The 23,170-nt window shown below is 35.0% G+C and overlaps 1 protein-coding gene across 1 annotated transcript; it reads right to left on the bottom strand.

The window, feature by feature from the left end:
* Positions 1-9,940: 9,940 nt before the first annotated feature.
* LOC134727893 (elongation factor Tu-like) lies at positions 9,941-22,250 on the bottom strand. Its single transcript, XM_063592293.1, has 2 exons — positions 21,801-22,250; positions 9,941-11,235 (listed from the first exon to the last, which is right to left on the bottom strand). The coding sequence occupies exons 1-2, from the start codon at positions 22,201-22,203 to the stop codon at positions 10,253-10,255; spliced, it is 1,386 nt and encodes a 461-aa protein (XP_063448363.1). The 5' UTR covers positions 22,204-22,250; the 3' UTR covers positions 9,941-10,252.
* Between the last annotated feature and the right edge of the window lie 920 nt (positions 22,251-23,170).

Here is a 23,170-nt window from a genome sequence, read left to right as displayed (position 1 = left end):
GACTGTCAAATACACACTTACAATGGTAATTTGTTGTCCCCTTGGCGTTTGGTTACCCATTCTGATGACTTTTGTGATAGAAGTTTGGAATTTATTCCAGGTGTTTCTGGTGTCGGTATGGAACAGGACACAGAACCTGTTCCTGTCAGGGCTATGCCTTTCACTCCTGGTGCTAGTCAGTTGAGGCTATCTAGGCCTAGAAAGTTATCATATACCGTGACTAGTCCTGCAGAGATAACAACGTCTCCTGTGTCTTGCACGACAAGTAGGCAGGAGACACTACCAGCAGGCATCAGGAGTGACCTTTTTTCTCGGACTTGGTGGCACATAAATTTTGCCTACCCTCCCCTGCCTATGGGTATGCCCAACCTTATCCCCATCCCTTTGATCCGTATTCGGCTCAATCAGTTTGGTCTGGTCATGGGTTTGGTGGTAGACCCTCTTCAGAGTCATCCTCGTTTAAGGATGAGATGAGGAGTCTTATCACCTCCATACACAAGATACAAGCTATTGTTAATGCTAAGTTCTTGTAGTTTGGTAACAGGCTTAATCTTATGGAGTCTAGGGGTCTGTCTCAGGATCCTGCACAGGACCCTCCTAGACCTCCTAGACAGTTGTTGGAAAATGTCTCCTATTTTTGGATGACCAAGGTTGTATTTCTGTTGTTGACAGTGTAGTAAGCACAGAGGGAGATGCTTTCATTCCTAAGGAGCCTTAGGAGTCTGGTCTACTCTATTCAAAGGGATATGTCGGATATGCCTATGTCGTCTCCACCTAGGTTTTCTTCTATTCCTTCGGATTTCATGGCTTGCTCATGTATAGTCAAGCCAGAGTCTAAGGGGTATCATTCTTTCCCAGAGTCTGGGCACTTTACAACTGCTTTGTAAACTCTTCTCTGGCTGAGACACTAACACTAGCACAACTTGTGGTAGTAAGTTCTCTGGTTTTGGACCTGCCTCTTACCCAGGGAGATGTAGATCTAAGGACTTTGAGATCAATGGATCTTCCCTGTGTATATCGGCTCCTGCTTGTGACCGGGCTTTTTTCTAATTTGCTTGGTTCGAAACCCTTTGGATGGGCTCAGACTTTCTCAAGCTTCTTATGTCAAGTCAGAGAATTATCTGAGGTGTTTTACTTTTGTTCTTGAGACGGCTGAGCACTTTTTGTCAGCAGCTGGGTCTCTTTTAAAGGACAAAGGGTAGGAATTTTCAGACTTGAGGTCTATGCTGCTTCAGGTAGACATGAGTCTTGGAATGTCTCAATTCATTCTACCTGGTACTGTGGCCAACTTTACTCTTACTAAGAGACAGTGGATTCTTGAAAAATCAACTGTCTCTGAAGCTCTTCAGAACAGACTTGTCAGTTCTCCTTTGTCTAAGGACAAGTTGTTCTCTGTTTCCATAGAGCAGTTATAGGAGGTGGTGAATAAGTCCCCTCCTGTAGTCAAGGTGAATGTGAAGGTCACTGATGGGAAAAGATTTGTCAATACTACTCAGGTTAACAATCCTTCTTCATCTCATCAACACAAGGCTTCTACCTTTTCTTCTTCACAGTCTACGAAGAGGCCAGCTTTTTCTCGTCCCAACTATTCAAGTGGGAAGAAAGCTAAAGTTGTTAAGGGAAAGAAGCAGGGTAAGTGACGTGTTGTCCCCTCCGTTGAATCGTTCCCCACTGGAAGAGAAAAATTATACTTCTCTCCTCTTCCTCATCTTCCAGTGGGGGCAGGCTGTCCCACTTTCTAGATCAATGGGCTCTGATAACTTCAGACAATTTGGTACTTTCGATTTTACGGAGGGGATTGGAACTTCAGTTTCTGGAACAGCCTCCTCTTTCTCCTGTTCAAATCAATCTGTCAGTGACAAAGGATTCTCAAAAGAATCAAGACGAAGTGAAAATTCTTCTTCAGAAGGGTGTGTTGGAGGAGGTAAATCCTCCTTTTCATCTAGGGTTTTATTCCCGGCTGTTCTTGGTTTCTTAGAAGAACGGGAAAATGAGACTGGTTCTAGATCTTTCTGTTCTCAATCAGTATCTGGTGGTCCCACATTTCAAAATGGAGACCAACAGGTCTATCAGGTCGACAATTCATTTAGGAACTTGGACAACCTCTCTAGATTTGATGGACGCCTATTTTCACATCCCCATTTCTCACAAGTTTCGTCATTTCTTCAGACTAGTTTGGGCAGACAAGGTTTACAGTTTCAAGGCTATGCCTTTTGGCCTGGCTATTGCACCGCTAGTTTTTAACAGGATTTTTCAGACGGTGGTGTCTTATCTTCATACTCAGACAGTACTCATTCACTTCTACCTAGACGATACTCTCATCATTAATCATTGCCGATCTCTTTTGGAAGAACACACCAATTTGTCTATCCTTTTACTGCTGAGACTGGGTTTTTTGATTTCATGGGAAAAATCAGAGATAATTCCCAGTCAGAGTTTCAATTTCCTGGGAGAACATTTTCGGACAGATTTGGGTCTAGTGCTTCTTCCAGAAGAGAAGGTAATCAAGGTACGTAAGTTAGGCAATGCTCTGACTCAGTTTTTATCCGTCCCAGCTCGTCAAATGCTTCAGCTGGTGGGTATTCTGATTTCGATCATGGACGTCATTCCACTAGGACGTCTTCACATTCGTCCAATTCAGTGGCATCTGTCGGAGATTTGGCACCCAATTTCTCAGTTGTTCGCATCCTTCCTCGGTTGTTATCTCATCTTCAATGGTGGCGTCAGGATATACATCTTAGGAAGGGAGTTTTGTTTGATTCTCCAGACCCCAGCCTAACTTTGTTCACTGATTCGAGTCTGATGGGTTGGGGAGCTTATCTGGATGACAGGACAGCATCAGGACTTTGGTCAGGTGCTCAGTTGGAGGAACACATCAATCTTCTAGAGATGAGAGCTGTGTTTCTTTCTCTCCGTCAGTTTCAGGCTGTGATTCAGGGTCAGTCACTACTGGTTGCCACGGACAACTCCAAAGTAGTGGCTTATCTTCAGAATCAAGAGGGGACCCATTCCTTTTCTCTGTATCATCTGAGCAAGGAAATTATTCTTCTTCTGTGTCACAGTCTCGATATAATTCTATCAGTGAGACATGTTCCAGGCAGTCAAAATCTTCTGGCGGATGCTCTCACGTTCTCGTGTTCCAGTGAACACAGAATGGGAAATTCATCCATCAGTGTTTCAGGAGATCATTCTTCGTTGGGATCGTCCTCATATAGATCTTTTTGCCACCAGTCTGAATCACAAGTTGGAGACTTAAGTTTCTCCCATTCCAGACGAGAAAGCTTGGGCAGTAGATGCTATGACCCTATCTTGGAAGGGAATGTTCAGTTACATGTTCCCTACTTTTCGTCTTCTTCCCAAGATCTTGCACAAGATTCAGAGGGATCTTTGCAAGACCATTCGTATTGCTCCGGCTTGGCCTAGACAGTCTTGGTTCCCAGAACTACTACTTCTGTGTTGTGCGAAGCCCTTTGTCTGCCTCTAAGAGAGGATCTATTGTCTCAATTCAAAGGAAGAAAACTGCACCAGGGTCTGGAGAATCTCCATGTCGAGGCTAACTGCACGCTTGGTTGTTGTCAGGAATTCCCTCAGAAAGAGATGCTTTTCTGAGAGACCAACCTAGCATATCTCAGGATCAGTCAGACAATCTACAGGAGTAGTTCTTGGTGGGGTTCGTGTTGTTTATTCTTTAGTTTTCTATGTTGTGTCATGTGTACTATTGTTTGTCTGTTTGTCTTTTTCATTTTTAGCCATGGCTTTGTAAGTTTGTTTTAGATTTATGATTTGACTGTCCCTTTGGTATCTTTCGTCTTCTATACTTGATGTCTGTCGAAAGAGATTGATCCACTCTCAGTTAGTGTCCAACAGTTAGCGGATTTCTTCCTTTGTCTTTTTGAGGAGAAGGGTTATTCTCCTTCTACTATAAAGGGATATAGATCTGCCATAGCCAGAACAATATCACTTTCAGGAGGCTCTGATTTTGGGGATAATGCGTTTTTGTCATTATTGATTAAAAAGAACTTTTGCCTTAATAGACCTCGTCAAAGGCGTTTGGTTCCTTCTTGGGACTTGGGTTTTGTCTTGAAGGTTCTTCAGTTTCCACCTTTTGAACCTTTACATTCAGCCTCTTTCAAATTTTTATCTTATAAATGTTGTTTTCTGATAGCTTTGGCTACTGGTCGCTGAAGGAGTGAGATTCATGCCTTGTCAATTTCTGAGTCTTGTCTCCGCTTTGCGGCTGATAAGTCTTCAGTTTTCTTTTGCCTTTGAGCAATTCACTATGCTGTTGAATATCAATCCTCACTAAAATAAGAAATTTTCTTTTTATTTATGAAATCTGAAATGAGAAAAATTGAACCCCACCTTTCAATTTTTTTAACATCCCCCTTTCCCTTATTCCAAAACTGATCTCAATTCTATTTTCTAATGGAGTTAACAATAACTACTCATTTTTATACATCATAAAATATTAAAATGTAAAAAAAAAGTGTTTGTTATCACTGAATGGTAAAGATTGTTTAATTTATCAGTTGGTAGTAAAAGTAAATATACATTGTATAAAACAATGATTTAAGTTGATTCAACTACTATTCTGGACAAAGAAAGATAACTCCAATAGAAAATTTCTTGCTATTGCGCAATATTGTGCAATTAGATATTTCTTGCTATTTCGCAATACTGTGCAATTGAAAATACTTGCTTATGCACAATACCGTGCAATTGTCCAATTGAAGATTTCTTGCTATTGGGCAATAATGTGCAATTGAAAATTTCTTGTTTTTGCACAATAATGTGCAATGAAGATTTCTTGCTATTGCTGAATACTGTGCAATTGAAAATTTCTTGCTATTGCACAATACTTGATATAATAATTTTTGATCATGATTTGGACCAACTTGAAAACTGGGCCCATAATCAAAAATATAAGTACATGTTTAGATTCCGCATATCAAAGAAGCCCAAGAATTCAATTTTTGTTAAAATCAAACTAAGTTTAATTTTGGACCCTTTGGACCTTAATGTAGACCAATTTGAAAACGGGACCAAAAATTAATTATCTACATACACAGATAGATTCAGCATATCAAAGAACCCCAATTATTCAATTTTTGATGAAATCAAACAAAGTTTAACTTTATACCCCTTTTTCTAAACTGTTGGGACAAAAACTCCCAAAATAAGTCCCAACCTTCATTTCATGACCATAAACCTTGTGTTTAAATTTCATATATTTCTATTTACTTATACTAAATTTATGATGCGAAAACCAAGAAAAATGCTTATTTGGGCCCCTAATTCCTAACTGTTGGGACCTCAACTCAAAAAAATCAATCCCAATCTTCCTTTTGTGGTCATAAACCTTTTGTTCAAATTTCATTGATTTCTATTTACTTATACTAAGTTATTGTATGAAAACCGAAGATAATGCTTATTTGGGCCCTTTTTTGGACCCCAATTCCTACTGCTAGGACCAAAACTCCCAAATTCAATCCCAACCTTCTTATGTGGTCACAAACCTTGTGTCAAAATTTCATAGATTTCTATTTACTTAAACTAAAGTTATAGTGCGAAAACCAAGAAAATGCTTATTTGGGCCCTTTTTGGCCCCGAATTCCTATACTGTTGGGACCAAAACTCCCAAAATCAATCCTAACCTTCCTTTTGTGGTCATAAACCTTGTGTTAACATTTCATAGATTTCTATTTACTAATACTAAAGTTATAATGCAAAAACCAAATGTCTTCGGACGACGAAGACTCATAATGATACCAATATACAACCAAAAAATTGAACAATTTTTGCGGTCCTTTAAAAACAGCAAAATTTTCTTAAAATTACCAATTCAGGGCCAGCAACCCAACAACAGGTTGTCCAATTCATCTGAAAATTTCATGGAAGATAGATCGTGACCTGATAAACACATGTCAGATTTGCTTTAAATGCTTTGTTTTTTGAGTTATAAGGCAATACAGCCAAAAACTGCGTTTTACCCCTTTGTTCTATTTTTAGCCATGGTGGCCATCTTTGTTGGTTAGCCGGGTCACCAGAAACAATTTCTAACTAGATACCCCAATGATGATTTCGGCCAAGTTTGGTTAGCCTATTAATTTCAGAGAAGATTTTTGTAAAAGATAATTAAGATTTACAAAAAATGGTTAAAAAAGTTACTATAAAGGGCAATAACTCCTAAAGGGGTCAACTGTCCATTTTGGTCCTGTTGCCTTATTTGTGAATCTTACTTTGCTGAACATTTTTGCTGTGTACAGTTTATCTCTATCTATAATAATATTCAAAAAAATAACCAAAAACAGCAAAATTTCCTTAAAATTACCAATTCAGGGGCAGCAACCTAACAATGGGTTGTCCAATTCATCTGAAAATTTCAGTGTAGATAAATAAAGACATGTCAGATTTGCTCTAAATGCTTTGGATTTCAAGTTATAAGCCAAAAACTACATTTTACCCCTGTGTTCTAATTTTAGCCATGGCGGCCTTCTTGGTTGGTTAGACAGGTCAAAGGACACGATTTTTTAACTAGATACCCTATGATTTTAGCCATGTTTGGTTAAATTTGGCCCAGTAGTTTCAGAGAAGATTTTTGTAAAAGTTAACGACGACGGAGGACAAGTGACGAGAAAAGCTCACTTGGACCTTCTTGCCAGGGGAGCTAAAAATACCTATTCAGGTGTAGCAACCCAACAACGGATTGTCTGACTCATCTGAAAATTTTTAGAGCAGCTAGATCTTCAACTGATGAACAGTTTTAACCACCTGTCAGATTTGCTCTAAATGCATTGGTTTCAGAGATAAGCCAAAATCTGCATTTTACCCCAGTGTTCTATTTTAAGCCATGGCGGCCAACTTGGTTGGTTTAATAGCCAGGTCATCAGCACATTTTTAAACTAGATACCCCAATGATGATTGTGGCCAAGTTTATTTAAATTTGGCCCAGTAATTTCAGAGAACATTTTTGTAAAAGTTAACGACGATGGACAAAGACAACCAAGGACATCGAGTGAAGAGAAATGCATACTTGGCCCTTTGGACCAGCTGACCTAAAAATGTGACAAAATTTTTCAATTTGGCTAAATTATGGAAATCCTTGAATTGTAGTTCCTGAGAAAAATTCATGGGACAAACAGACACAGGAAAAACAGTATACCCCCACTTTTTTAAAGCTGGGGTATAAATATTCTTTATTTGAAATTGTATAAAATATTGTGGTTCTATTTCATACAGATCCATAAACCTATACTCAAGTTATTATCCGATACCAATTGTCTTTTCACTAGGACAATACTGGCAACAACATTGCCAACCCATTATACAGCAGAAAACATTTTAGTCTTACAAAATAATTTGATCACCACTTATATTTGACATTGCTGATGTACCGGCAAACCATTGAAACAATTCTGGCAATAACTGTACAAAAGAATTCTAACCCAATTCTGTGTTAAATTATAATTATTCTGAAGGGCATATTGCAGATTTGCACTGAATTTCAAACTTGTCCCGGACATTGCTGATATAAACCAGATATAAATTTCATAATAATTGGGCAGATCATGCAGACAGAGCCAACAATGCAATTTTCCATATAATAAATATTTCCAAGGTGCATAACTTTTTTTTTAAATTGTTGATCCACACTGATTTACATACTTTTCAGAGACATGGCCAACATAAACCAGGTTGATCATGCACAATGCCTTGTGATTTTCCACCAAAGTCATAACCCAAACCACCTGCACAGAAGAACAATTGAAACTACTCTCATCCTAAATATAGATGGCCGATGACATTCCATTGCACTACATGTATTTTACAATAGATACAAAACTCGAGCAGTACCTTAAGAATCCTTTTCTGATTGTTTAAAAATTAAATCACCAATAAAAATAAGTTTTCACAAATCTTACCAATCTATACTTTTCAATTGATAAAGAGGCATGTATTTTTGTTTATTGTTTTGAACATGAATCAGTTTGTAATTTTTCTTTTTCTTGCTTGTGCTGTTTATTGTTTGTCATGTCTGCACCATTAAGCTTGCTATCTGGATTTGAATTTGTTCATTGTTGAACTCAGTACAGTTATCACTTGCTGCTAACTTTTACAGCATATAATATGGTCTCTGGTGGAGAGTTGTCTCATATGCAATCATACCACATCTTCTTATTTGTATATAATAATTCTACATGTAGTAGGTTGCATGTCTTCTATATGATTCATGGACAGAACATGCCTTTTATCCAAATTATTCCTGCGCATGCTATAATTAAACTAGAGGCTCTTAAGAGCCTGTGTCGCTCACCTTGGTTTATGTGCATATTAAACAAAGGAAACAGATGGATTCATGACAAAATTGTGTTTTGGTGATGGTGATGTGTTTGTAAATCATACTTAACTAAACAGTCTTGCTGCTTACAATTATCTCTATCTATAATGAACATGGCCCAGTAGTTTCAGTGGAAAATAATAATAAAAATTAACAAATTTTATGAAAATTGTTAAAAATTGACTATAAAGGACAATAACTCCTTAGGAGGTCAATTGACCATTTCGGTCATGTTAACTTATTTGTAAATCTTACTTTGCTGAACATTATTGCTGTTTACAGTTTATCTTTATCTATAATAATTTTCAAGATGATAACCAAAAACAGCAAAATTTCCTCAAGATTACTGATTCAGGGGCAGCAACCCAACAACGGGTTGTCAGATTCATCTAAAAATTGTACAGCAAATAGTTATTGATCAGATAAACAAGATAACTCTATGTCAGATTTGCTCTAAATGCATTGGTTTTTGAGTTAAAGCCAAAAACTGCATTTTACCTCTATGTTCTATTTTTTGCCATTTTGATTTGATGGCCGGGTCACCAGACACATTTTTAAAACTTAATACCCCAAAGATGATTGTTGCCAAGTTTGGATTAATTTGGCCCAGTAGTTTCAGAAGAGAAGATTTTTGTAAAAGATAACTAATATTTACGAAAAAAATGGTTAAAAATTTACTATAAAGGGCAATAACTCCTAAAGGGGTCAACTGACCATTTCGGTCATGTTGACTTATTTGTAAAGCCTACTTTGCTGAACATTATTGCTGTTTACAGTTTATCTCTATCTATAATAATATTCAAGATAATAACCAAAAACAGCAAAATTTCCTTAAAATTACCAATTAAGGGGCAGCAACCCAACAAAGGGTTGTTCAATTCTTCTGAAAATTTCAGGGCAGATAGATCTTGACCTGATAAACAATTAAACCCCCATGTCAGATTAGCTTTAAATGCTTTGGTTTTTGAGTTATAAGCCAAAAACTGCATTTTACCCCCATGTATCTTTTTAGCCGCGGCGGCCATCTTTGTTGGTTGACCGGGTCACGCCACACATTTTTTTAAATTGATACCCTAAAGATGATTGTTGCCAAGTTTGGATTAATTTGGCCCTGTAGTTTCAGAGGAGAAGATTTTTGTAAAAGATAACTAAGATTTACGAAAAATTGTTAAAAATTGACTATCAAGGGCAATAACTCCTAAAGGGGTCAACTGACCATTTCGGTCATGATGGCTTATTTGTAAATCTTACTTTGCTGAACATTATTACTGTTTACAGTTTATCTCTATCTATAATAATATTCAAGATAATAACCAAAAACAGCAAAATTTCCTTAAAATTACCAATTCAAGGGCAGCAACCCAACAAAGGGTTGTCCGATTCGTCTGAAAATTTCAGAGCAGATAGACCTGATGAACAATTATACTCCATGTCAGATTAGCTCTAAATGCTTTGGTTTTTTTAGTTACGACGACGCCGGAAGCCAAGTGATGGGAAAAGCTCACATGGCCCTTTGGGCCAGGTGTGCTAAAAATAATGAATTGAATGAAAACTGAACACATTTTTTCAATGAGCTTCAATGATAAATAGAATGAAAATAACTAATTTTTCAATGAACTTCAATGGTATACATTCACACAAAATAAACATACATAAATTTGTTATTCAATATTGGTATCAACATAACTGTCATATCTAATTGTTTTGTTCACTTCTTCTGACAGTACTGTTCAAAACCTCTTCCATCTTTAAATCTTTTTTTTTATACTTAAATGTTATTTCAGGTATAAAAAATATTTGTTTTTAGAATATTATAAATTCATGCATTTGTAGACTCTTAATCATACATTTTCGTTTCTAACATTTGGTAAAAAAAAAACATACAACATTTCAACTACATTTTAAATGATCTATTCACATGCTCGCTACTTCACGTTCCTTCTTTTTGGCCTTCTTTAGCTTTTTTAAACCTTCTTCAAAAGCCTCAATGTCAACAGCATCCAAAATGTTTGTTACAACACCATAGCCTATTGTCTGTTTTCCGTCACGGATTGTAAACCTCTCTCCAAGCTCTAGGGCCATCTTCTTCAGCAGTGTGAACGTTACTTTGGTATCTTCTCCTGGCATCACCATCTCTCTGCCTGGAGCTTCTAAAAATCCTGAACAATTCCATGTTCTGCAGAAAATATGACCTTGGAAATAATCTGTCAAGGGCTTTTGTCTACCACCCTCATCTTTACCCAATAAGTAAATTTGGGCCTCGATTTTGTTCACCAGTTTAATTTCTCCAGGTTTGGCAATAATCATACCTCTTCGAAGTTCGTCTTTTTTTGTTCCTCGGAGAAGACAGCCTATTTGATCCCCAGCTTGGGCCTCATCCAAAATCTGTCGAAACATTTCAACACCTGTGATGATTGACTTTATTCTCTTGTCATAACCAACAATTTCACATTCAGTATTCTTTTTTATTCTTCCTCGCTCAAGTTTTCCTCCTGCCACAGTCCCTCGTCCTGGAATTGAATATACACTTTCAATAGGTAAATAAAATGGTTTGTCCAAATCTCTTACTGGTTCTTCAATGTAAGTGTCAACAGCATCTAAAAGTTCTTTAACCCTGTTTTCCCCTAGTTCAGGATTTTCTCCATTCAGAGCATTTAATGCGGACCCAAAAATAACTGGAGCATTGTCCCCATCAAATCCAAACTCAGACAAAAGTTCTCGCACTTCCATTTCAACTAATTCCAACATTTCCTTATCGGCAGCATCTACTTTGTTTACAAATACCACTATTCTCTTGATACCTATCTGTTTGGCTAATAACAAATGCTCACGCGTCTGTGGCATGGTTCCATCTGTGGCAGCTACTACTAATATGCAGCCATCCATCTGTGCAGCACCTTAAATGAAAGCAAATATTTTAATAAGGTTATTTGTCTATCCTGGTATTCAATCGTTAAGACAATTTGAAAAAGACCATGACAAACTGTGACACAAAATTTAACAGTAACTGCATTGGTGGATCCAGGAGGGGGGAGGTTATAGGGGGTTGGAACCCCCCCCTTTTTTTGACTGATCAATGCATTTGAATGAGGACATAACTGGACCCCCCTTTTTAAAATGGCTAGATCATACCCCTGAACTGTAATTACATTTCATGTGAAATTGGTATGATTGTAATTTTTTCATTATGTTATGATATTATGGTTCTGATACATGGATACCAAATGCCCAATACTGAGTTTCTTGACATAACACCATTAAAGTACATGTAGCACTTTGTAAATTAGGTGTGTCTGATGCACTTTTCTGGATATACCTTTATACACTCAAATACACAAATGGGGAAGGTGTTATTGGACATATTCACAATCTTATAGATGATGCCTTACATTGTAGCTGGTAAAATGTATAATATGATATACATATGTAAAGGAACTTTGGAACAGTGAAAGTGATGTGATATTTTAAAGTGTGTCTTTTTATGTTGTGATGTTACACTATTGTTTCAGATTAGGGTGAAGGTTGGCACCGATTGATCATTTAAACCAACTGCATTTGTTTACACCTGTCCTAAGCCAGGAACCTGATTTTCAGTGATTATCATACATTTGTATGTTAATATATATTATGGTTTGTGAATGGAATGGACATCATTCAATGTTATGAATATGTACACTATGCAGTATGGGCTTTGCTCATTGTTGAAGGCCGTACGGTGACCCATAGTTGTTAATGTTTGTGTCATTTTTGGTCTTTTGTGGATAGTTGTCTCATTGGCAATCATACCACATCTTCTTTTTTATATAACCTCATTGAATTTTTCACATTTTTTGCAGTTTGGGGTTAAAAAATTTCAATTTTGGGTGAAAGAGCAGAATTTTGAAAATTTCACCTAGATGGGGTCAAAATTTGAAAATTTTAAGAAGAAAAAATTATCAACACATGAACAAAACTGTGAACATGGTGTTAGTGAATGAACATGAAGAAATAAAGATACAAATTAATAAACTAGACAAGTTTTTATTGACATTTATAATGAAGATCTCCCACTTGAGTAATAGTAGCCAGGGAAGCCATCTTCTCAGAGTAGCTTCTATCTGGGCAGCTACATTTGTATCAAGTGAAAGGGTTAACAAACAACAAGAATTAAGTATGCAAATTTTGGTTTTGTTTATATTCTGAAATATTTTCCAGTTGATCAGGTTATAGCAACAGTATTCACACTGTGTATCATCGCCACTGGAAATTGGGTACTAATTACGAAGCGGAGAGAAATAGAAAAAAAAGTAAACAAGTTAAGAATTCGTTCAATTTAAAGCATTTCCACTCCTTTGATGAGGGTGCCGCTTAAGAAATGATTTTCTGATATATAATTCTTTAAATTATAAGTCCGATAAGTACAAAATTAATACAAGATTTTGTGTAATACTCCAAAACTTTCCACTTAGTACCGGAAAATTTCGAGGTCGATCGTCCTCTGTCGCCCCATTCTCAAGATATTGAACTGTTTTTCAATATTTTTCCAGACACGTTTTTAGATTATATAGTGTGGCATCATATTTACTGAAATTTGTTGTCAAAAAGATGTATTTTAAAGAATATAGACCATAAAAAATAAGGTCTAGGGTACGGCAACTTGCTCGTGTTGACAAATTTACTGTATGGCAACTTGTTTTCAACTGTATGGCAACTTGCTAATTTTAGAATAGTTCTTTACCGTCTTTTCAAAGAAAATAAAGTATTAAGTTCAAATATCTAAGATTGGGGGGCGTAATGGTAATGCGCGCAAACGTAATGCACCGAGATTGGGGAGGGGTACCCTTTTATGTTAAACTGTTTTTGTCCTTTTTACAGTTTTAATTTGTTTAAAACTTTTATTGACTGATTAATTTTAAAAACTGTTAACTGATTTCGACCCAATGTCTGTAATCTGTTTTGTTAAAATTTGCAATGTTGTTATCTGTTTATTTGAAATTGCGATTCCTGTTAGCTGTTACTTAATACTTAAAGTGTTCACTGTTTTTGACATTATTTTCTCTGTTAACTGATATTTACTGTTATTTACAAGAATCACATCAAAATTTGCTGTCCATCTCTTTCTTTACGTTGCTTCCGTAAAGGAGTGACATATGCAGCATATATGTAACTGTACGTGTCTTTAAAAAATCTTTGAGTATAGTAAGTCCTTAATAAAATTGAGAATGGAAATGAGGAAAATGTAAGAAACAGAAGCCCGACCAAATAGAAGAATCAACCCAACACAACGATAAAATTATGCACTAGGGTGGGTGTTAATTCACAGATAGGGGAAAAAAAATTAAACACACTCTTTCCCTTTCTTCTTAATAAATAAGGCTTACTATTTTACGATTGCGCGCAGCTTTTGATTACATTTGCGCGCATTTTTTTGACAGGTACATTGTAAACTCAGGTAAAATACAGACAATAACACTTATTTATTTATTGATTCGTTCAATTATTTACAAGTATAAGAACCCCTTCCGTTAGTTTAAGTCCCCTGCTCACCAAACGAGGAGGTGGAAGTGGGATTTCGAGCAACGGGTATGGCAGTTATGTCTTCTGTTGCTTTTTTCTTTACCACTACGCGGATAATCGGCCTATCGCATTTATAGCATCGGACTCGTGTTTATGTTCACAGTTACCATTAAAAATGGCTGTTGAATGTTCGTCAGTTTTTATTCTGCCTTTGCAATCCTTAACAGTACATCTCCAAGATATATCCCTAGTCTTCAGTGTTTTATCAATACATCGTATATTAATGATGTTTTCCCTCGATTTGTTTAAGAAAAGCGAAACTCCATTTTTGTTTTGGTGTAACTTTACAAACTAACTTAAATTATTTACTAATTTTAAAAGCGATCACTATTAGTTGAAAAGTTATTCACTCTGAAGTATTCGCAATGAAGTTACATGAATGCCTTAAGCTAAAATGGGGTTTGGCATGATCACTTTATTCAATATGAACAATCATTATTTATAATAATCTGAATTAAACAATATTTTCAAAATTAATAATTGATAGTCATATTTATTTTTAAAATAAACGAAAATATAGTAAATTATGATTAAATTTAATTCTTATTTATATTTTTACCTGAGCTTACCTGTAAAATAAATGCGCGCTAATTCTCAAATTGATGTCAAATTTGCAAGTCTAAGACTTCAGAAATGTAAAGATGGACCAAGGCTTTTTTTTTTTTTTTATATCAGACAGCTCGGAGTTCTTAATTGGGACTTGGAGATGAAAGAGCGCTTCAATTTGTGACACCTTACATGGTACTTTCTGATTTATACACTGGTTTTGATAATTTAAAATAAATATCAGTAAACCTTCGTAATTTCTTTTAATAAAATCATGTAAGTAATGAGTCGTATGAATACCCTGACTGAGATGTAAAAATAATTTATAAGAGCCCTCGCCATAAAAAAAAACATGTTCGCACCCTATAGTATTCAATCATTCTATCTGTTTGTTACACTTTCCTACGTCATGACGATAACCCAAGTTTTCTACGACTGATTGACATAAAACATTTACTCATTAATATACATAACCAGAAGAAGCCTCCCTTTTGCTGTTTGAAGCATTTTCAATTATTCATGACAAAGTCCTTTTTCTTGGAGTCAATCACTCTGTCTTCTTTTCCATCCGTTCAATTGTCTGTCCATGTGTCAATGAAACTAGAGGCTCTAAAGAGCCTGTGTCGCTCACCTTGGTCTATGTGAATATTAAACAAAGGAAGCAGATGGATTCATGACAAAATTGTGTTTTGGTGATGGTGATGTGTTTGTACATCTTACTTTACTGAACATTCTTGCTGCTTACAATTATCCCTATCTATAATGAACTTGGCCCAGTAGTTTCTGTGGAAAAAGTTATCGGTAGTAAAAATTGACAAATTTTATGAAAATTGTTTAAAATTGACTATAAAGGACAATAACTCCTTAGGGGGTCAATTGACCATTTTGGTCATGTTGACTTATTTGTAAAGCTTACTTTGCTGAACATTATTGCTGTTTACAGTTTATCTCTATCTATAATAATATTCAAGATAATAACCAAAAACAGAAAAATTTCCTTAAAATTACCAATTCAGGGGCAGCAACCCAACAACAGGTTCTCTGATTCATCTGAAAATTTCAGGGCAGATAGATCTTGACCTGATAAACAATTTAACCCATGTCAGATTTGCTCTAAATGCTTTGGTTTGTGAGTTATAAGCCAAAAGCTGCATTTCACCCCTATGTTCTACTTTTAGCCATGGCGGCCATCTTGGTTGGTTTGGCGGGTCACACCACACTTTTTTTTTACAAGATACACCAGAGATGATTGTGGCCAAGTTGGAATTAATTTGGCCCAGCAGTTTCTGAGGAGAAGATTTTTGTAAAAGATGAAAATTTTACTAATTGTTAAAAATTAAATTTATAGGGCAATTACTCCTAAAGGGGTCAACTGACCAGTTTGGTCATGTTGGCTTGTTTGTAAATCTTACTTTGCTGAACATTATTGCTGTTTACAGTTTATCTCTATCTATAATAATATTCAAGATAATAACCAAAAACAGAAAAATTTCCTTAAAATTACCAATTCAGGGGCAGCAACCAAACAACGGAATCTCTGATTCATCTGAAAATTTCAGGGCAGATAGATCTTGACCTGACAAACAATTTAACCATGTCAGATTTGCTCTAAATGCTTTGTTTTTTGAGTAATAAGCCAAAAACTGTGTTTTACCCCTATGTTCTATTTTTAGCCATGCGGCCATCTTGGTTGGTTTGGCAGGACACGCCACACATTTTTTAAACTGGATACCCCAAAGATGATTGTGGCCAAGTTTGGATTAATTTGGCCCAGCAGTTTCAATAGAGAAGATTTTTGTAAAAGATATATAAAATTTACGAAAAATGGTTAAAAATTGACTTTAAAGGGCAATAACTGCTCAAGGGGTCAACTGACCATTTTGGTCATGTTGACTTATTTGTAAATCTTACTTTGCTGAACATTATTGCTGTTTACAGTTTATCTCTATCTATAATAATATTCAAGATAATAACCAAAAACAGAAAAATTTCCCTAAAATTACCAATTCAGGGGCAGCAACCCAACAATGGGTTGTCTGATTCATCTAAAAATTTCAGGGCAGATAGATCTTGACCTGATAAACAATGTTACCACATGTCAGATTTGCTCAAAATGCTTTGGTTTTTGAGTTATAAGCCAAAAACTGCATTTTACCCCTATGTTCTATTTTTAGCCATGGCGACCATCTTGGTTGGTTTGGCGGTCACGCCACACATTTTTTAAACTAGATACCCCAATGATCATTGTGGCCAAGTTTGGTTTAATTTGGCCCAGTAGTTTCAGAGAAGATTTTTGTAAAAGTTAACGACTACGGACGACAATGGACGATGTACGCCAAGTGATGAGAAAAGCTCACTTGGCCCTTTGGGCCAGGTGAGCTAAAAATAGGGTACTTGCTTGTGTCTTCTGAAAATTAGTCAGCTTTATAAATGACTACTTATGGAGCTTGGCATTTCTGCGACTTTGTACAGTGGTTTTCAAACTTTTGAATACATCAGTGAAAATATGCACTTCCCTTTTTCATTGCTTTTGGGTTCGTTTGGAAAAAGGGTAAATCAAAGTTGCTGTTAACTCTTATCAGCATTTAAAATTTGTTGTTAACTGTTTTTTGCCAAAATCGAGGTGTTGTTAACATGTAAACGGACTCCCTCCCTCCATCTAATTATGCATTGGATAAAATGCTTTAGATAGAAAAACCATTTGCTTGACAACATTTAAGATGTATGCAAATTATATATTTTCAAAAAGAAACTGACAAGAAAATTAATTCGAAATGCAATTCACGATTTGTTTCTCCATACATTCGATGAAAACAAAGTATTTTCTTAATTTTGTCTGTCCGATTTTTTCGATCCTGTGGTTCGGTGGTTGTTAAGTTTAAACAATATTTTATTCAAATAAATTGAATTGGATTGGGCAACAGGCATAGCCTATGTAAGCCCATGTCGTTTCTTCATCTCTATCTTATTTGTTGTTTTCCTAAATTGTTTTATTACACTGTATATGAGTTAAGCCGTTAGTTTTCTTGTTCGAGTCCTTCCACATTTTTCTGTCGGTGCTTTTTATAGCCGACTATAACTTGTATAAGGTACGAATTTTCGTTGTTGAAGGCCGTACGATAGCATATAATTGCTTGCATACACTTTATTTTATCTGATGGATAGTTATCTTATTTGCTATCATGCCACATCTCCACTGTTTTTATCTAAAAAAAAGCTAGCACCAAAAACAGATGAATGGACGGTTTATTTTATTGAATTAACACAATTTCAACCTAACAACAAATAAGACAACAGTCGTTAGTAGTATAACGATATATAAATGTATTCAGGATAATATGGTTGAAAAAACCTTTTTGTACAAAATTTAAAAGCGGTACGCAACAAGGCCTTCTGAACTGAATTAACGGCACATATTTAATAATATTTGATAAGTAAGACATTTTGTATATTTGTAAGCCTGTAAATTTTGATATCAACAAAATATCATCACTTGATATTATCTAAACAGTGATTAATTTCCTCTTAAAATTATAATATATTGCAAGACGCCGTACAGGCAAAAGTTGTTATTTTGCAATTCGCCGTACAACGTCCTGCAATTCGCCGTACAACAAACAAACAATGGTTTTGTTTATATTCTTTAAAATACACCTTTTTGACAACAAATTTCAGTAAATATGATGCCACACTATAATAATCGAAAAACGTGTCTGGAAAAATAATGAAAAACAGTTCAATATCTTGAGAATGGGGCGACAGAGGACGATCGACCTCGAAATTTTCTGGTACTAAGTGGAAAGTTTTGGAGTATTACACAAAATCTTGTATTAATTTTGTACTTATCGGCCTAATAATTTAAAGAATTATATATCAGAAAATCATTTCTTAAGCGGCACCCTCATCAAATGAGTGGACATGCTTTAAATTGAATGAATTCTAACTTGTTTACTTTTTTTTTCTATTTCTCTCCGCTTCGTTAGTACCCAATTTCCGGTGGCGATGATACACAGTGATTCAGCAAACAGGAAAATTGAGCCGCACTTCTTGAACTATTGACACCATACAACAAAAGTATGTGTTTAAGACTGGCTGGATACAAGGATACCTCTTATGGACTCACAGGTTTAAATAAAATATGATATGTCCAGCTCAATTTTCATGCGTTTTTATGAAAACCCTGGGCTTTGTACATACTGAGGGAGGGAACATGCAGGGTGCCAATATGTTCAGAAGCAAATGTACTGTTACATCTACAGTACACACAGAGAGGATGTAATCTCATACTCCCAACACTGATTCTGGTGTAACACAGTGTCACACTGTGAAACACAGATTTTCCCTCCCAAAAAACACCAAGTAATTACTCCCATCTGGGAGGGTTTTATGACCTGTTGATTGCAGGAAAAAGTAATAAAAATCAACAAAGCATGACTACATTGTCTGACAGTGACATATAATTACATGTCAACTATTCTCTCACTTCTTCCTATTTCAACCATTTCCTATTTTGTTTTATTACTGAAAGCTATAAAAAAAAAGTTAATGAAATGATTTTGAAAATTATATACAAAAAGTATTTTTAGATTGGAATTTTTTTTTAAAAAGTAATGATACAAAAAAAATGAATAAAATAAAATTATGTAGATAAATTTCATACATATTATATTTTATATACTGATTTAATTTTTATTTATTAAAAAAATTTATTAAAAAAATTTCTATAAATTCAATTAAAATATATGTCTTTATTTTCTATTAATTATACTCCACTTACAGATGTTTTTTGTTTGTTTTAATTATGTTCCTTAGGTATGAAAAACCAACAATGTCAGAACAAATGCTGAATATATTTTTAATAAATATTTTTAAATAAGTTGTGCAGGATTCTTTAATAAAATTAGATTATAATATATCTCTGATTAAATTTAACAAATTTCACACTTTTCATCATTTTTGTGACTGTCATTTAATGACAGGAAACACAAGAAATGTTTATTGTAGTCATCAACTACTAGCACACTTCAAAGGTAAACATAGCAATAAAAATCATGGTGTTGGGAGAAACCACACCAAGGTAATAAACAATTAAGGAGTTTTAGGGAGGAATTACTCTAAGTTTCTCCCAATTTCCTCCCAAATTTTGGAGAAAGTTGCTGGAGTTTCCTGGTGTGACACCAAGTTTTTGCACAGTGTAGGGAGTATGAGATTACATCCACTCTGTGTGTACTGTATTCTTAGATTGCTTTGTGTTACGTATATGAGACAATATCTGAAAAAGTCGATTTTTTGGCAATAAGAAAAAACCAAAAAAATCTTTAAACCCGGTATGTCAATAGCACAAATCGAAGAACACACATTTGGGATCTAGGAACTGTTGTCTGTAATTCAAACAATTGTTTAATAAGGAAACAATGGCAATTTTAAAAATGGTACAAAAAAATCCAGTTCTTTCCTGTTACCAAAGGGAATCAATTTTAAAAAGTTTCTAATGGGAATAAGGAATAAGTTTAAGACATTATTTGTGGTTTACTAGTATATCCTGCAATAGTTTATCAAATGCCAATTATTGATTTTAACATTTGCAATACAAAAGGTTTAGAAATATACTTAAATATAGTTCGGTATGTCGGTAATATGAAAGAATCTTGAGTAACAGGACAACGGTAACAGGACAGAGTTGGTAACAGAAAGGATTTTTCTGCTTTATTTTAAAGCTTAAGAAAAATACATCATTTTAGATTGGTCACAATAAGAAGATAACAGCAAACAATGTCATTTAGTCTTTGAAACTGTATTTGCAAGATGAAAAATTTGCCTAGGTAATGAAAAATTCTAAAATAAATTCCTTTCTGTTACTATCTACTATACTTAAATTGCACAATGTTCTCTGCTGTTATCAAAAGCAAAAAACCTATTTTGTTATTCAATATACTGTATATTATTTTGAAATTTATTTGATATGGTGGTGATAACTTATATTAAATGAAATGGTTGACATATAGTAGATTAACTCTTTGATTCTTCAGTGAAAATGTCTTGAATATCCTTCCTGTTACTAATGATGGTTATGCTGTTACTTTTTATCAGGTAACATGACAGAACGTAACAGAAAGGAATTACGCGATAGTTTTTGTCCTTTTTATCACATTAAATGTAAGTGAATTTCCTGTGTCCTATAACTTTTAAAAAGATGATATAAAAACACACTAAATATTGTGGTGCACACTTAAAAATATTCTCAGAAAGTGGAAGAAAAGGCTATAACAGGATGGAACACCAATAAGTATTTTTCTATAAATTCTTACCTTGGATGGGCTTGAATGTTCAAACCTGGCCGCCTTTTCAACTATTTTTTAGTACTAATGCATACACCTTATCGCTATTTAGTCCATTCCTGGAAAAACAGTCATTTATACAACTTCCTGTTTGGGTCACGCGGGCCGAAAATGGAGGTAATCAGCAGTGAGCTGAGGGAGGAAAAACTTTAGAAAGTGATCATCAAGAAACTTTGATATAGTATGATCCACTTTTTTCGAAATTAAAAATGAAGTAAAAAAATATTTCGTTTGAAGTACTTACGGTAGTTTAAACAGGTCTCATTAAAAAGTATCATGCATGGTGAATTGTTTAAACAGGGTCCCAGATAGCTTCTACTGGATGAAAAAGTTGTGTAATTTTAGAACTTTTCCGGAATGGAATAAATAGCGATTAGGTGTACATTTGGTATTCAGGAAATGATGCTCTTCACAATGCATAATGGGAAAATAACTATTGGTCTTGTAAACGTTTCCACAGGTAAAAAAAACTCAGTGGTAACAGGAGGGAAATCAGTCTGGGGACAAATTTTGTTTGTCTTAAAATTTGCAAAATTTTATTACATGCTATAGTTATAATATAAAAAGACAAATTAAGGGCAAGTCTATTATATAATTTATCATATATGTGAGAATCAGACGCCTGTTTATTTGGATATTATTTGAATGATTTAGTTTTCCAAAAAACACAGGGGACAACATGATTTTAGGGGGGGGTTGAACATTTAAATTACAATATTTTATTGGAAGAAATATAAGAATGAGTGTTTAATTGTCAGGGGTTGGTGCATTATATAATTTAGTTTATACTTAAACTTGAAATTTTCAAAAAAGATGGTTGAATAAAAAAATAATTGCTGGTGAAGTTGGGGACATGGAAAATTGACTTTTTCAGATATTGTCTCATATATATACAAGTTTGATCAACGTGTTACATAATGCGTTGTACAACATGTTACGTAATGAGAAATGGTTAGAACTGTCCCTGGAATTTGGTAAAATATTATCAGCTGACAAATATAAGATATTCCCACAGATTATACCTGTTATCATATTTTTAATGAAGTCTGCATGACCAGGACAATCAACATGACCATAATGACGTTTGTCCGTCTGATATTCTACACAAGCTGCGTTTATGGTGATCCCTCTTCTTTTCTCCTCTGGTGAATGGTCGATTTCTTCATATTTTTTAAATTCTGCTTTCTTTTCAGATGATAATATTTTTGTTATAGCCGCTGTCAGTGTAGTTTTACCATGATCCACGTGCCCGATAGTGCCGACGTTCATGTGCGGTTTGTCTCTTAGATATGTTTTTTTCTGACCAGGCTTTGTTGGAGGTTGTGCACGACATGTTGCCGTAAGTGAAAGTGCTCTTTTGTGAGCATGAAACAGTTCATTACGTAAACATTGCACTTGAGTTCCATAAAACATTCGAGAAAGCATGGTGTTGGCCCTGTTTTGTAACCTTCAAAAGTTACTTCCGGTGTCAAAAAAAATCTAACATTAAGAATCCAAGTCCGTCGCGAACAGGACAAATTTTACGGTAATACGAAATTGAAGCTTTGGGCTTGTACTTTTGTTTTCAATAAGTGTAAGTTGGACTACAAAAATATGTAAATAAAGACTACGAAATTGTATAAACAAGCTATAACATTTATTTGCTGATTGGCACTTTAATGTAAGAATAAATTAAACAAAAGTTTTAGTTTAAAAATAGGTGGTTGTTCACTTGAAGTTAAAACGGTTAATCAGTGATTTTCTATGCTAACGACAGACATATAATTCCTTATACGATCAGGAAATATGTTAAATAAACTGTTCCCAGATAATAAAATTAATAGTATTTGTCGGAGGTTTACAAAGAAGAGAATGACAGCCAAAAAATATAATAATTATTAAATAGAAAAAAGGGGGAAAAAGAGGAGAGTAATCATCGAGATGCAAAAGAATAAAGCCTGACTGTGATAACAGCATAAAAGAATTGGGTAATGAAATACTGATGACTGTTATAAAGAAATAAGCCGTGGAATTTGAGCAAAAGGTCTAACAAATGTTTTTAAAGATAAAAAAATGCCATTAAATTTAAAGCCGAACACAGAAATGTCAGAAATGAAGATAAAATACAAATTTTGTATCAGTTGCAAGTCGTTCATGTTATTTGCAAATCTTTAAAAATGCAGGCGCTTAAATTAGATTATTTCAAATCCAAGTAAGTTGAACCAACAATTAAAATGCCACACAACATCGAAATCAGTACACGAGGTCAGAGGCGGATTTAGGGGGGGGGGGGGGGGGCAGGGGTCCCGGCCCCCTTAAGTTGGGGGAAAATTTGGTTGATTATATAGGGATCACTGAAACGTGTCTGGAGCGGGCCCCCTCTTAGGCAGTCAGTGGGCCCCCACTTTCTGGA

This window comes from Mytilus trossulus, chromosome 1, assembly GCF_036588685.1.
Source record: "Mytilus trossulus isolate FHL-02 chromosome 1, PNRI_Mtr1.1.1.hap1, whole genome shotgun sequence".
Classification (NCBI taxonomy): Eukaryota; Metazoa; Mollusca; class Bivalvia; order Mytilida; family Mytilidae; genus Mytilus; species Mytilus trossulus.
Note: the sequence above shows the minus strand (reverse complement) of the source record. Positions and strands in the feature narration are given on the sequence as shown.

Bases quoted from the DNA above. Each gene is read 5' to 3' on its own strand.
- LOC134727893 (XM_063592293.1), bottom strand. From the start codon at position 22,203: ATGCTTTCTCGAATGTTTTATGGAACTCAAGTGCAATGTTTACGTAAT. The intron at 11,236-21,800 runs GTATAATCTGTG...CTTTCATTTAAG, and splicing joins CATTAAAAATATGATAACAG to GTGCTGCACAGATGGATGGC.